Consider the following 14,782-nt stretch of genomic DNA (forward strand, 5'->3'; position numbering starts at 1 on the left):
GAAAATATGCAGATAGCGAACAAGCACACAAAAAGATACTCAACATCATTAGAGCTCACATCATTAGAGCATTATATATATAAAATGTCCAGAAATACGCAAGCCTGATTATGTTAAAAGACAAGAGAGTGGGTACCCTGGGGTCTGTGCCCAGAAGGGCTCCTGAGATGCTGGGGAAATTGTGCATTTTGATCTGGGTGCTGGTGGTGTGTGTGTCCAGTTGTTGAAAGTCCCCAACAATGTACACTCATGATTTGTGCATCCTGCATTTAAGTATTTGCCTAAATAACTCTCAGGGCATATAGCTGGAAAACAATAGGTGTCTCATATTCCACATATTCAAGTGCTCTTCTGCCATTTTCTCCCCCATGTTATAAGCTGTATATGTTTCAGGACTGCTCTCTTTCTCTTAATGATAACTACTGGGATACTAATGCTTAACCCTGAAATAGCAGGTCATCCTAAACGCTGGGGAAAAAAACTCAAAAAAGATTTTTTAAAATTCTCTTTTCCTCTACAGCTGGGAAGAAAAAAGAAAGCCATTTTTATTCACCATAAAGCTAGTTTTTTGTTGCTGTTTTTGGCTGTTTTCTTGGAGACAGGGTCTTGCTCTGTTGCCCAGGCTGAAGTGCGTAGCATGATCTTGGCTCACTGCAGCCTCGACCTCCTGGGCTGAAGTGATTCTTCTGCATCAGCCTAATTTTTTAACTTTTTGTAGAGACGAGGTCTTACTATGTTTCCCAGGCTGGGTCAAGCAATCCTCTGGCCTGGGCCTCCTGAAGTGCTAGGATTACAAGAGTGAGCCACTGCATCCCACCCATAAAGCTAGTTCTAATAAACTGTACAGGATCAACCTCCCAACACTCTGGCTTCTCCCATCCTGCCCAGCACAGTGACAGCAGGGGATGTATGCCCATCTCTGTTCTCTGTCACCAGGTAACCAGGCCTGGGAGTGTTCTTGGTACAAAGGAGATTCTTAAGACACGGGAACTGCACTCTGTTCTGTGAACCATAACAACCCTTAAGAATCTATTTTCTGATTGGTTCCTTTACTCAATAATTTGTTGGCCTTATAATAACATTTAAATTGACATCTGTATTTTAAAAGGCAAAAACTACTCATGTGGTTTCTTTTTACAGCAAGAGAAAGATGCTGGGGCTTCTTTCTTCTGCCTTAAGGTATAAAGGTTTAAAGAAACCCCTACAGTCCATCGGATTCCTGATGCAAACCAAGAATGAGAAGACCTGCTCAGATAAATTACAAATGAAAATAGAAACTTAAAAATCAAACCGTTGGCTGGGCATGGTGGCTCACACCTGTAATCCCAGAACTTTGAGAGGCCAAGGCAGGTAGATCGCTTAAGCCCAGGAGTTTGAGACCAGCCTGAATAACATGGCAAAACTGTCTCTACCCCCCAAAAAAAGAAAGTACAAAAAAATTAGCCAGATGTGATGGTGCATGCCTGTAGTCCCAGCTACTCAGGAAGCTGAGGTGGAAGGATCACTTGAGCCCAGGCAGCGGAGGTTGCAGTGAGCTGAGATCGTATCACGGCACTTCAGCCTGGATGAAAGAGCGAGACCCTGTCTAAAAAAAAAAAAAAAAAAAAAATTCTAACTATTTAGAAACACATTACAACAAAAGCACTGTAGAGTAAAACCACTAGGATATGGCCACAGTGCATACACCAAAGTGTATTCTGAAAGCTTAATACTGTAAACACTGTTATTATTAACAGCATTGAAAATACACATTCAATACGATAATCTAGAAAACTAGCAAAATTAGGCCAGGTGCAGTGGCTCACGCCTGTAATCCCAGCACTTTGGGAGGCCAGGGAGGGCAGATCATGAGGTCAGATTGAGACCATCCTGGCTAACACAGTGAAAACCCGTCTCTACTAAAAATACCAAAAATTAGGCCGGGCGCGGTGGCTCACGCCTATAATCCCAGCACTTTGGGAGGCAGAGGCGGGCGGATCACGAGGTCAGGAGATTGAGACCATCCTGGCTAACACAGTGAAACCCCGTCTCTACTAAAAACACAAAAAATTAGCCGGGAGGCTAATTAACCCAGGAGGCGGAGCTCGCAGTGAGCCGAGATCTCGCTACTGCACCCCAGCCTGGGCGACAGAGCGAGGCTCCGTCTCAAAAAAAAAAAAAAATTAAAGAAAAATAGCAAAATTAACTCATAGAAAGTATAAGAAATTAAAAGAAAACAAAAAAATACTTGATGAGTAAAACAGACAATTATTTGGCAAGTGTAGCAAAAAAAAGAGAGTGAAACAAGAATTAGGACAGCCACGGGAACATTATCTTCCGGGTATTGACACACCATCCAACCGCCACTTGGCCAGCCTCATAACTCTGACATAAAAAAAAAAAAAAAAAGGAAGGAGGGAAGGAAGGAAGGAAAGAAGGAAGGAAGGAAGGAGGGAGAGAGGGAGGGAGGGAAGGAGGGAGGAAGAAAAATGAAAAAGAGGAAAAAAAGAAAAAAGAAAAGAAACAAAAAGAAACGAAATGAAATGAAACAAAACTCAGGTATGAATATAAATGAAAAAAAAAATCCCAAATAGAAATAGCAAATCAGGCTAGGCGCAGTGGTTCACACCTGTAATCCCAGCACTTTGGGAGGCCGACGTGGGTGGATCACAAGGTCAGGAGAACGAGACCTTCTTGGCCAACATGGTGAAACCCCGTCTCTACTGAAATACAAAAAATTAGACGGGCATGGTGGCGCATGCCTGTAATACCAGCTACTTGGGAGGCTGAGGCAGGGGAATCGCTTGAACCCGGGAGGCAGAGGTTGTGGTGAGCTGAGATGGTGCCACTAAACTCCAGCATGGCGACAAAGCAAGACTCCGTCTCAAAAAAAAAAAAAAAAAAGAGAAATAGCAAATCAAAAATCAAATTCAGCAATGCATTAAGAGACTTATAATGTAATCAAAGACAGATTCTGTGACTATGTTATTTGTTTTATTAATAAAGCAACAAGGATATGAGTATCTCAATAGATGCTGAAAAGACATCTTTTGATAGAATTTGATAGAACTCAACACTCATTCTTAAAAAATTTTAGCAGGTTGAAAGTAAAATGAAAGATCCTCCAATAAAAGGTGCTCATCAGGCACTGAAAGGAGCCACGGCCACCTTGGAGCAGTAGCAGAGCCCAGGAGAAGCAGCGGCACACCTGCTGTGCAGCGCATTCCACAGGTCCTAGCTAAGGATAGACAGGAGGGAAGGATAAAAGGATGATGCAGGCAAATCACAGAGGGGAGAGACAACACTGTCATTACTGCAGAGGAGTGATTGTTGATCTAGAAAATCCAAAGGATCCACTGAAAAAGCATTAGTACTAGGAAGACTCGGATATGCACATATGATGGATCAATCCAAGCTCGGATCTTTGGTGTATTCCAGCCACAAGTGACTAGAAAATGCAGGGAGCAAAGGATCCTGCAGGCAGTATTCCATGACCCTCCCACAAACCCGCCAAGCCAGGCATGAACACACCTGGACAATCTAACGGGATTCACAGCAAGCAGCAGATGCAGCTTCTGAATAGGAAAGTGGGCGTCATCCTGATGTCAATTTCCCCACATCACAACATGTTCGGGCAGCTACAAATCCCATCAGGACTTGGGAGGGAGGGACAGTAAGTTCCAAAGCTTATTTGGAAGGAGAATATGTAAGAATGGCCATGATAACTGGGGAGGAAGGGGGTGGGGGGACAAGCAGCTGGCAGTATTCAGTGCACCTAGAGGGATGCCTAGCACACACCAATCCCTGCTCCAGCCGTGAGCTATAAACAGAGCAGTCATTCCAGTGACCCGGGAAGACCAAGAGCTTCCGTTGGTTAGCTTGCTTGCCTCTTTCTTGGGGTTTTTTCCAGCTGGGTGGAGGAGGTCCTAAATTTGGTTTTAAGCATGCATGTGCAGTGCCCGTGAAACATCAGCATCCCAGTGGGGAGTAGGAGAATGGTGCAAGCCCCAGGCTCAGAAAGGAGGGAACACAGGTCCAGATGTGAGATCTCAACACAAGGGCAGGAGGCGAAGCCCTGAGCCTGGCCTGTTCCAGGTCTGAATCTACAATTGGACAGGATCAGCAACCCTGGATGTCGACGTGTGTGCTGCTGGGAGAGCCTCCTTGAATCCGGAAACCGCCCACATGCCAGGTTGTGTGCTTGGTGCCATACCTAGAGGACTCCTCCAAAAACCCCAGGTTTGAGAACTGGGACCAAAAGTCGAGAGCCATGTGAAGTGGTGCCCGGCGCCACTACCCTCCCACAGCCAGGGTACCTCCTTGTTTTTTTCCTTGTCCACAGCAGTCCACACGAAGCCGAAGGCCCCACTGCCCAGCGGGCTCAGGGTACTGTACTTTTGGGAGTACTCGCCCTCACAGGCCGCCAACCCCTCCAGTTCCACAGCCTTGTGGGGCTCCTCAAACCAGGGTCTGGCTCTGAGCACCTGCAATGCAGAGGAAGGTCTGTGGGGTCACATGCAACTGCACCCGGCAGAGGTGCAGCACCCACAGTGGTCCCCCTGCATCTTCAGCAGCCGCCCGAGGCAGGTGTGCCCTGCACTCCAGTCCCCTCTCCTCCCATGCTCTCAGACAGGTCTGAAAGCCTATCTCCACAGGGCACCCCAAGCAGCCTCAGCACACTGATCCCAACTGGCACACATGTCAAAACGTGTTTACACCCCACCATATACATGGGCCTATGCAGATTTAAAGTGGCTTCATTTTTTTTTTTTTTTTTTTTTTGAGACGAAGTCTCGCTCTGTCGCCCAGGCTGGAGTGCAGTGGCGCAATCTTGGCTCACTGCAAGCTCCGCCTCCCAGGTTCACGCCATTCTCCTGCCTCAGTCTCCCGGGTAGCTGGGAGTACAGGCGCCCACCACTATGCCCAGCTAAATTTTTGTATTTTTTTTAGTAGAGATGGGGTTTCACTGTGTTAGCCAGGATGGTCTTGATCTCCTGACCTCGTGATCCACCCGCCTCGGCCTCCTAAAGTGCTGGGATTACAGGCTTGAGCCACCGCGCCCGGCCTAAAGTGGCTTCATAGTCACACTGGATATTAGAAGACAGTGTGAAAAGTTACAAAGAGGGCCAGGCGCAATGGCTCACGCCTATAATCCCAGCACTCTGGGAGGCTGAGGCAGATGGATCACCTGAGGTCAGGAGGTTCAAGACCAGCCTTGCCAACATGGAGAAACCCAGTCTCTACTAAAAATACAAAATTAGCCGGGCATGGTGGCGCATGCCTGTAATCCCCACTACTCGGGAGGCTGAAGCGGGCGAATCACTTGAACCCAGGAAGCAGAGGTTGCAGTGAGCTGAGAAAGCGCCATTGCACTCCAGCCTGGGGAACAAGAGTGAGACTCCGTCCCAGGAAAAAAAAAAAAAAGCTACAAACAGACCGTATTCCCGTCCCCAAGGAAACAGAGAGAGATGCCAACTAGGATATTTGCCACACAGTACAAGGCAAGTCCAGGGCAGGCATTGACTGCAAATACCCACTTCCACCAGGCTGGGTCCGGTGAGCTCAGCAGCAGTAGAGTGGGTGGAGCCGGGCAGGCTGGCAAGGAGCAGGCGGGTCCTGGAGGCTGAGTCGCGTTGGCTGTGGAGGAGGTCTTTCACCAGCCAGCAGCAGAACAGAGGTGTGGGGCCCTGGAGCTCCACCCGCCTCACCTCAAACTGTATACCTGAAGGGTGAGAAGGTAAGAACGCACAGGCCTGTGCTGACCTGGCTAGACAGCAGCTTTAGGTTAGAAAAGTCCAGTCCCCAGAATGCAACAGTCCAATCCCCAGCAGCTTTAAGTTAGAAAGTTCAATCCCCAGAACACAGACCAGAGAGCAGCCCAGGCAGAGGCAGGCAGCACCAAGGCCTGGAGGAAAGCTGTCAGGGCCGGCCAGGGAAACACCCCTGGGGCATAGCCTGCAGGCCTGCAACAACCACACCTCCTCACTCAGGGCAGCCAGAGGCCAAGGAAGCCCTCCAGAGAGGCCTGTAGCGGAGGGTGCAGACAACCCCCAACTCAGAATAGCCGGGAGAACCTGCACTCAACGTGCCCCTACACACAGTGGGTCTTCGGCCTTCCAGTGACAAGAATGTGAATGGCTTACATTAAAACCATGTACACATGTGCCTACTCTAGTCACTAATAGCCATATTCAATTCCATACCCACTTACATAGAGAAAGCATGTGTGCATTTTCCACAGCCTCCTAGCTATACACCAACATAAGTGTGGTTAGCTTTCTTTGGTGGTGGGGGTTTACAGCCCATTTTATTTTCTTCTTGTTTATATTTCTAATGTTTCTACAAATAACACGTATTATTTACAAAATTCTTTTAAGTGTAAGAAAAAAACCCTAGCTATCAACACTACAAAATCAGCAATATGGAAACAACTGGCTAAAATAATGTGGACCTATTAAGAAATGAGGAAAATACGGCCAGGCATGGTGGCTCACGCCTGTAATCTCAGCACTTTGGGAGGCCAAGGCGGGCGGATCACGAGGTCAGGAGATCGAGACCATCCTGGCTAACACGGTGAAACCCCATCTCTACTAAAAATACAAAAAATTAGCCGGGCTCAGTGGCTCACGCCTGTAATCCCAGCACTTTGGGAGGCCGAGGCAGATGGATCACAAGGTCAGGAGTTCGAGACCAGCCTGGCCATCATAGTGAAACCCTGTCTCTACTAAAAATACAAAAAAATTAGCTGGGTGTGGTGGCACACGCCTGTAGGCCCAGCTACTCAGGAGGCTGAGGCAGGAGAATCGCTTGAACCCAGGGGGCGGAGGTTGCAGTAAGCCAAGACCATGCCATTGCACTCCAGCTAGGGTGGACAGAGTAAGACTCTGTCTCAAAAAATAAAAAAATAGGCTGGGCACAGTGGCTCACACCTGTAATCCCAGCATTTTGGGAGGCCGAGGCGGGCGGATCACAAGGTCAGGAGAACGAGACCATCCTGGCTAACACAGTGAAATCCCGTCTCTACTAAAAATAGAAAAAATTAGCCGGGCGTGGTGGTGGGCACCTGTAGTCCCAGCTACTAGGGAGGCTGAGGCAGGAGAATGGCATGAACCCGGGAGGTGGAGCTTGCAGTAAGCCGAGATCGCGCTACTGCACTCCAGCCTGGGCAACAGAGAGAGACTCTGTCTCAAAAAAAAAAGAAAAAAAAAAAATGAAAATAAAAAAGAAAGTAAAACAGAATCAATCTCAAAGGGGCAAGCAGAGGGGCCTGATCACATGACCCTCACAGAAGGGCAGGTTTTTCAGAGATCAGAGCAGCCTAAACACCAAAAGCACGGAAGAAGAACACGTGAGCATCTCACCACGCTCACATCCCTCTCGGCCTCTCCGTGTGACCACTGAGGTGGGGGCTGGTGGGAGGTGGAGAGACAGACTCTAGCATGACACCCCCACGCTTCTCCCGCTCCTGACGGAATCTCCCCAAGCTGCTGGGAGGAGCGGCTCTCTAAGTGTATGGCCTGAGTCGGGGGGCACAGCTGGAACTGACGGGCATGGGGCAGGTGGCCTGGGACCTTGGGCGCCACCCTCCCCAGGCACACACATTCGTAATCTTAATTTTCAAGGGGTGGATGATATGCATTCTCCTTGAAAACATGATTTCTGCTGAAACTATTCCAGGGTGAAACCCCATCAGACCCCAGAACAAGGAAGGCCCTGCACCCCCACTGCACTGTGCTCTGGGAGCACCACACTTCTTCCCATGAGGCCTGGGACATACTCAGCCGTAAGCCGTCTCGATGATAGCAGCTCCCGGAGTAGGCACCCTCCTGGATCTCCCGCTGCAGGCCAGCAGCCCCGCGCATCACGATCACGGGCGTGGAGGTGACCTGGACGTTCAGCCTTGGCTCCTCTGCTGATGGGCACGTGTCCTCAGGGCCAGCATCCAACATGGAAGGAACGCGTCCTGGGCTTTCTCTGTCGCTTGCTGCATAATGCTCAGAGGACACCAAACAAACCTCAAGCGGTTCTGTTGGATCATGTCCCACACAGCTCTCCCGGAACCGTCGGCCTTGGCCAAGGTCAACACAGGTGCCGGTCAGTAGTAACAGCTCCCTGTCATCCAGGACACACGACCCCTGTTCCTGGAGACTGCCTACATCTGGATCGGAGCCCGCTGCCAAGGAAGAGGGTGCCTCTCTGAGTTCAGACGTAGCACAGGAACAATTTGATGACGTTTGGTCTGTCTGGTCACTGAAAAAGAGTTCCTTGAGGTTCCAGGAAAACGAATTCACATCAACCTCCTGGGCCTCCACTGCTTCCAGGCCCCCAGGGAGGTCCGTGGCCAAGGCATAGCAGGCTGAGGAGCTGCCCGTGCAGCCACCGTACAGGTCTCTGCCTCCCAGATCACAGGACGACACAGGAGCGGTGACAGCCGGGCACTCTGTCGGAACGAGTTCGGCGTGGGGGACATCCAGGGCTCCCGCAAGGCTCAACTGGGACAGCTGCTCCTTAATCAAGCAGGTCTGCAGCTCTTCTCGGTCGTTTTCCACTCCCAGCCACGGCTCATCTGGAGTAGGTGTCCCAAACGAGAGGCCTGCCATCCCAGAGGGGCTGGGGACCAACTCCTGGCTTCGCCACCGCAAGCCCCATTCACTCCCGTAGCAAGGGCAGTGCATCAGGAGGCTGCCCCCCGCCAGCTGACCCTTGGCCTGGGGCTCGGCCACGGCAGCCCCAGCCCAAAGGTCGGAACTGCTGGGACCACTGACTCCCATCCGCTCTAGCTGGGCCTTCTGACACAGGCCACACATGCCAGCGTCACTGCCCCCATCCTCAGCTGGGACTGGAGCTTCAGAATCTTCGCAGGAAGCAAATGGCTTCACATCCACTCGTTCAGAACTGCTTTCTCCCAGAAGATCCTGTCCGGGGCTCTCTATTGCCACAGGTTCCTCTCTCCCCAAGGCAGTGATTTGCTGGTCCTCGGGCAGCGCCTGTTCACCGTGCACTGGCAGGCTTCCTTCTGGGACACTGTCCACCCTGGGGATAATGACATGGGTGACCATCACGTAGGGCCACAGATAAGTCAAAAGGAGAGACTGCACCGATTCTCCATTAGAACTAAGTACAAAGCATTTAATGCCACCAATTTATAACAAGAAAAAGACCAAATTTTGTGACCAAGTTAAAAAATAAAGCACTTAGTCTCAAATTTCTCCAAATTAAGTCCACATTTAGAAATGATTTCGCAGAGAATGCTACCAAAAGCCCAACAGTAAAGTACAGGAGCACTTGCCAAGGCTTTGGTCAGCGCTCTCGCTTCATCTCAGGGCCCCCAAACCCCCCGTCAGCCATGCAGCTTAGCCTCATCCCCACCTGCAAGGGGAAGTCCGTGCTGCTGCCTTGAGGAGGTGTGAGAGGAAAGGAGAGAGGGATTGGAGAGTCCTTGGTAAACTCCACAACAGTAAAAAAAACAACTGATTGACTACAAACACCATCCGATTTCACAGCCGACTAGGGAAATGGCTCTCAGATTTGGGAAATGGCTCTCAGACTTGGGAAATGGCTCTCAGATGGGGCCCACACAGAAGGGGACAGGGGCCAGAGGGCCGGGCGTGGTGGCTCACGCCTGTAATCCCAGCACTTTGGGAGGCCGAGGCGGGCAGATCACTTGAAGTCAGGAGTTCGAGACCAGACTGGCCAACATGGCAAAGTCCTGTCTCTACTAAAAATACAAAAATTAGCCCGGTGAGGTGACAGGCACCTGTAATCCCAGCTACTTGGAGGCTGAGGCAGGAGAATGGTTTGAGCCTGGGAGGCAAAGGTTGCAGTGAGCTGAGATTTTACCAGCTCACTGATGAAATGGGTGACAGAGTGAGACTCCGTCTCAAACATAAACAAAAAAAGAAGGGGACACGGGCCGAAAAAGAGAGAGGAGGCTGGTGAGGGCGGCTCCTAAGAGGTGGCACACAATGTCCTCCAGCATTCAGCACATGGTGACCCATGAGGAGGCTGCCACAGTCCAGACAGGATGATCACAGAGCCAAGGGACCCAGGCCTCCTGTCAGCCCAGCCACTGTGGCCTCCAGTCATGACAGACTGACACTGGGCACCAGATGCACAGAATGTGACCGCACCACCTCACTCGGGGACAGACACACAGGTTAACATCAGCAACCTAGTAAAGGTATACCAGAGGCTCAGAAAGAAGACAGGATCGGGCACAGTGGCCCACACCTGTAATCCCAGCACTGTGGGAGGCTGAGCCCAGGAGTTCGAGACCAGCCTGGGCAACATAGTGAGACCTCGTCTCTACAAAACATTCAAAAATTAGCCAGCGTGGTGACACACACCTGTAGTCCCAGCTACTTGGGAGGCTGAAGCGGGAACCTCGCTTGAGCACAGGAGTCTAGGCTGCAGTGAGCTGTGATCGCACCACTGCACTCCAGCCTGGGCAATGGCCAAGACCATCTCAAAAAAAAAAAAAAAAAAAGACGGAAGAGGAAGGATACAACCCAAGGGTGGGTTCCACAGAGAAAGGGATTGTGAGCCAAGTTCTGAGGAAAAGCAGTTTTCTGAGGGGAACTGAGGGGTAGGCTGAGGGTCTGCGTCTGCCTGCCTCTCTCCCTCCATGTCTCCCGCCTCTCTCCCTCCATGTCTCCCATCTCTCTCTCCCCTGTACCTCCCTCTCCCCCTCTCTATCCATCCCATGCTTGAGACAAACCCCATGCAAATGCTAGGAAACTGCACATCCTCCTGCAGGATCAGGTAAGACAGGAGGCGAATGCACACCACGAGGGTCTCACAAAGCCCCTTGCCAAAGAGTCTGGGCAACTTCTGGGGCACAGTCCAGACACAAAGCTGAGGCCCCTGGGCAGCACTGCATCTTCACCCGTGCTCTTGGGGCCTTAGCGGGCTGCTGCAGCCTCAGTACCCGTTCTCTCCACAGTCACCTGGGTCCACGGCCCTTCCATCAAAACCCTTGGGCCAGATGTGTTTGCGGATTTCAGAAAAGTCATATGGCCACTTGCTAGGGAGACCCGCTGGGGAGAGGGCCTCATGGGCATCCACTGCCCTATGTCTGCAGCGAGGCCTCTGAACACTCAAACTGCAGAGGTCAAGGGAAAACCACAAACAGCTTCTCACGTGCTTAGGGCCAATTTGACCATCCAATGCTTTTAGCATCAATTCTAAGAAAAATATTTCAGTGTTGGGGGCTTTTTGGATTTCACAGTTTTGGCTAAGAGATTGTGAAACTGTGGATCTCTGACTTTCAGCATGACAGCAACTCAGGAAACATGAGGACATCCTCCAGCTGCCCTGGCAGCCAGGCATCGCCATGCCACTCGGTTCTGGCCAGCATGCAGTCAGGGCATGAAGGATGTGATCTGCCGAGTGCACACAGGCCTTGAGCTGCTGGGACCTCAACTCAGGGCAGCCCCAGGGACCGTAGGTCCTCCAGTGGGGAAGCACCAGGGCCTGGCCCCCGTGGAGACCCAAGACCCCCACCTGCTGTCTGAGCACATCACCTGGGGTCTCTTCGAGGACCTGATGTCCAGTGTAACAATTCACTCAGCTTCAGCATCCATTTGCTAAAAATCAGACTACACTCCCAGGATTACCAGGAGAACTAAAGGAGACAACTTACGAGAAAGCACCCAACGTAGTCCCTAAAACACAAAAGCACTCCGTACAGCTCACCTCTTTCCTTCATGCTTCCTAACCCTGTTCTCTCTTACTGTTTCAGCTTATTGTCCTGACCAGACTACAATTCTTAGGGACACACCCCAAGTCTTCTGTAATGCTTATTTGTTGAATAAGCGAACGAGTGAGTGAATGACTGAGCGGGGAATGAATGGATAAATCTCTATAGTCATAACTGCACTAGCTGTGCAGTGGATGCTAATCAAACTCTCAGAACTGTGACATCCAGAAACGTCCAATGCAATAGAAAGACTAGGAATTGGCTGATCTTGGGCAACTCCCTTGGTACCACCAAGTCCTGGAAGATGAGTTGTGTCCAAGGTCCTGAGGATAGCAATGGGCCACGTGGCCTCTGTCCACCAAGATGTCCCAGACAACGGGAGCACTGGCAAGGGGGCCCGGCCGCTAGTGCTGTTGAGCACCCACGGGTCAGACTTGGGCCCTCAACGACGGCCGCCCCACTTCAGCTTGGTGGCACCTCTGAAGAGGTGCGCACAGCAATATCATTCATAGTAATATTGAAAACTCACATGGGTTGAGCGCCTGCTCTGTTCCACTCACAGTGGAAGTAGAGCAAATAGAGCCAACAGCTACCCTCTCACGCCACTCAACGTGGACCCACAGTGGCAAAGGGAAAATCAGGGAGGCTAAGCAAACAAGAGAAAGCACCGGCACATCGGCCAATGGGAAAGTGGCCCATGAGCTAGGGTACCATCCAGGAGGCTTCGGTTCCGAGAAGGCCTGTAGAGGAAGATCTGCAGGACATGTGTGTAAGAACACATACACACACATTTAGGACACTGTGTATGGTATAATCCCAGCTGTGCTCAGGGAACAGAAGCAGTTACATGTGAGCACACATATGCACACGCACACATAGAAGTATAATATACAACTATAGTTAAATGCACAAGAAAGAAGGCCTGGAAGGCTCTAACTGCTGACTGCGGTCCCCTGGGGGAAAGAGTAGGATTGGAGGAGGGGGATTGGAAGACGGCCAGGGGAACTATTGCTTTTACCATTATTCTTCTATAATTAAAAAAACACATATTCATGTATTACATTTTTTTTTTTTTTTTCCGAGATGGAGTCTCACTCTGTCGCCCAGGCTGGAGTGCAGTGGAGCGATCTGGGCTCACTGCAAGCTCCGCCTCCCAGGTTCACACCATTCTCCTGCCTCAGCCTCCCGAGTAGCTGGGACTACAGGCGCCCGCCACCATGCCTGGCTAATTTTTTGTATTTGTAGTAGAGACGGGGTTGCACCGTGTTAGCGAGGATGGTCTCCATCTGCCGACCTCATGATCCACCCACTTCGGCCTCCCAAAGTGCTGGGATTACAGGTGTGATCCACCGCGCCTGGCCCATGCATTACATATTTTTTAACATACATACATACTTTATATGTATCTATTACATATTTTTTAAATAATTTCAAGACTAGAAAACACAACTATGTGGATAAATATCACAGACACAGCGATAAGCAGAAGGCAGACAGAAGGAAATGCATGCGTCAGGCTCAACGGCAGGCAGTCTAACCTCTGCCCTGACCCAGGGCAGCAGGGTGTAGGGGGCACAGTGCAGGAAGGGACCCAGGGTCTGCAGGCAGCCAAGAAAGGGTCCTGGGCCACCTGGGCACCTACAGTTTGGGCACCTTTACTGCATGCTGTGCATAAGAAAAGATTCTGGGCCAGGTATGGTGGCTCACACCTGTAATCCCAGCACTTTGGGAGGCCAAGGCGGGTGGATCATGAGGTCAAGGGATCGAGACCAGTCTGGCCAACATGGTGAAACCCCGCCTCTAGTAAAAATACAAAAATTAGCCAGGCGTGGTGGCAGGTGCCTGTAGTCTCAGCTACTCAGGAGGCTGAGGCAGGAGAATCACTTGAACCGGGGGGCAGAAGTTACAGTGAACCAAGATCACGCCACTGCACTCTAGCCTGGGCAGCTGAGTGAGACTCCATCTCAAAAGAAAAAAGATTCTGAAGAAGAAAATGGGTTAAAAATACACACACACGTGCTATGTACAATAGGACTATGAGAATAGAACAAGTTTTTATTTCTACTTTTCCAAATGTTCCTAATTCTCTAATATAAACTTTCTTTACTCTAAATAGAATATTTTAAAATGTGCAAAGAGAACAGCTTCATATGACTTTGAAAATGATAAAATTAATCCCAGCACTTTGGGAGGCCGAGGCGGGCGGATCACAAAGTCAGGAAATCGAGACCATCCTGGCCAACATGGTGAAACTAAAAAAAAATACAAAAAATTAACCGGGCGTGGTGGTGGGCGCCTGTAGTCCCCAGCTACTCGGGAGGCTGAGGCAGGAGAATGGTGTGAACCCGGGAGGCGGAGCTTGCAATGCAATGAGCTGACATCACGCCACTGCACTCCAGCCTGGGTGACAGAGCGAGACTCTGTCTCAAAAAAAAAAAAAAAAAAAAAAAGAAAATGATAAAATTATGTTTCCATCAGTTCTCTGAAATCTACCTAAACATTCTGGAACTCTCCACAGCCTGTTTCCTTATCCCTACAGTGAGACAGTAACACCATGGTGCCCTCCCATACAGGCTGATAAGGACTCAGCCAGGTAGCACAGAAAACCCAGCTGTCACTGTGTGTGGAACAGAGCAGGTGCTCAACACATGTGAGTTTTCAATATTACTATGAATAATAGGCTGAACATTTCTCTCTGACTTGTTCCTCATTCACCTACCATCTGTCTGGACTTTTAGTAAACCTGCAACCTCCCACCAAGGGACTTACCCTGGAGCAGGCTGAGGTGAGAGGCAGGAAAGGAACTGGCCTCCAGCTCCCAGCTCAGTCTGAGTCCCAGTGAAGATGTCTTGGCTTTCCATCAGCTTCCGGGTCTCATCTCGGGGCACGACGTGGCCACCAGCAAGCACGACATTAATCCTTGGATCTGGCAGCAACACCAAAAAAGAGTGTTTGCTCTTCACAGGCACTCCCTAAAACGAATCTGCTCATTTGCCTGGAACTCACTGAGACTCCTTCACAGCATGACAAGCATCGACCACCTCTCACCACCCCAGGCATCCCAGGTCCAAACCAGCGCCCTCTTCTCTGCCTCCTGTCTCCCTG

At 50.4% G+C, this 14,782-nt stretch overlaps 1 protein-coding gene across 3 annotated transcripts in view; it reads right to left on the bottom strand.

Moving 5' to 3' along the window:
• Window positions 1–14,782, bottom strand: part of PASK (PAS domain containing serine/threonine kinase) — a 50,013-nt gene that overhangs the window by 18,979 nt on the left and 16,252 nt on the right. For all 3 annotated transcript variants that reach the window (XM_055380001.1, XM_055380000.1, XM_055380002.2), the window contains 4 exons: window positions 14,447–14,603; window positions 7,757–9,012; window positions 5,517–5,701; window positions 4,296–4,463 (listed from right to left, as the gene is read on the bottom strand). In XM_055380001.1, the coding sequence (XP_055235976.1) occupies window positions 4,296–4,463; window positions 5,517–5,701; window positions 7,757–9,012; window positions 14,447–14,603 (1,766 nt within the window). The remainder of the gene's footprint in view (window positions 1–4,295; window positions 4,464–5,516; window positions 5,702–7,756; window positions 9,013–14,446; window positions 14,604–14,782) is intronic.

Source organism: Gorilla gorilla, chromosome 11 (genome assembly GCF_029281585.2).
Source record: "Gorilla gorilla gorilla isolate KB3781 chromosome 11, NHGRI_mGorGor1-v2.1_pri, whole genome shotgun sequence".
Classification (NCBI taxonomy): Eukaryota; Metazoa; Chordata; class Mammalia; order Primates; family Hominidae; genus Gorilla; species Gorilla gorilla.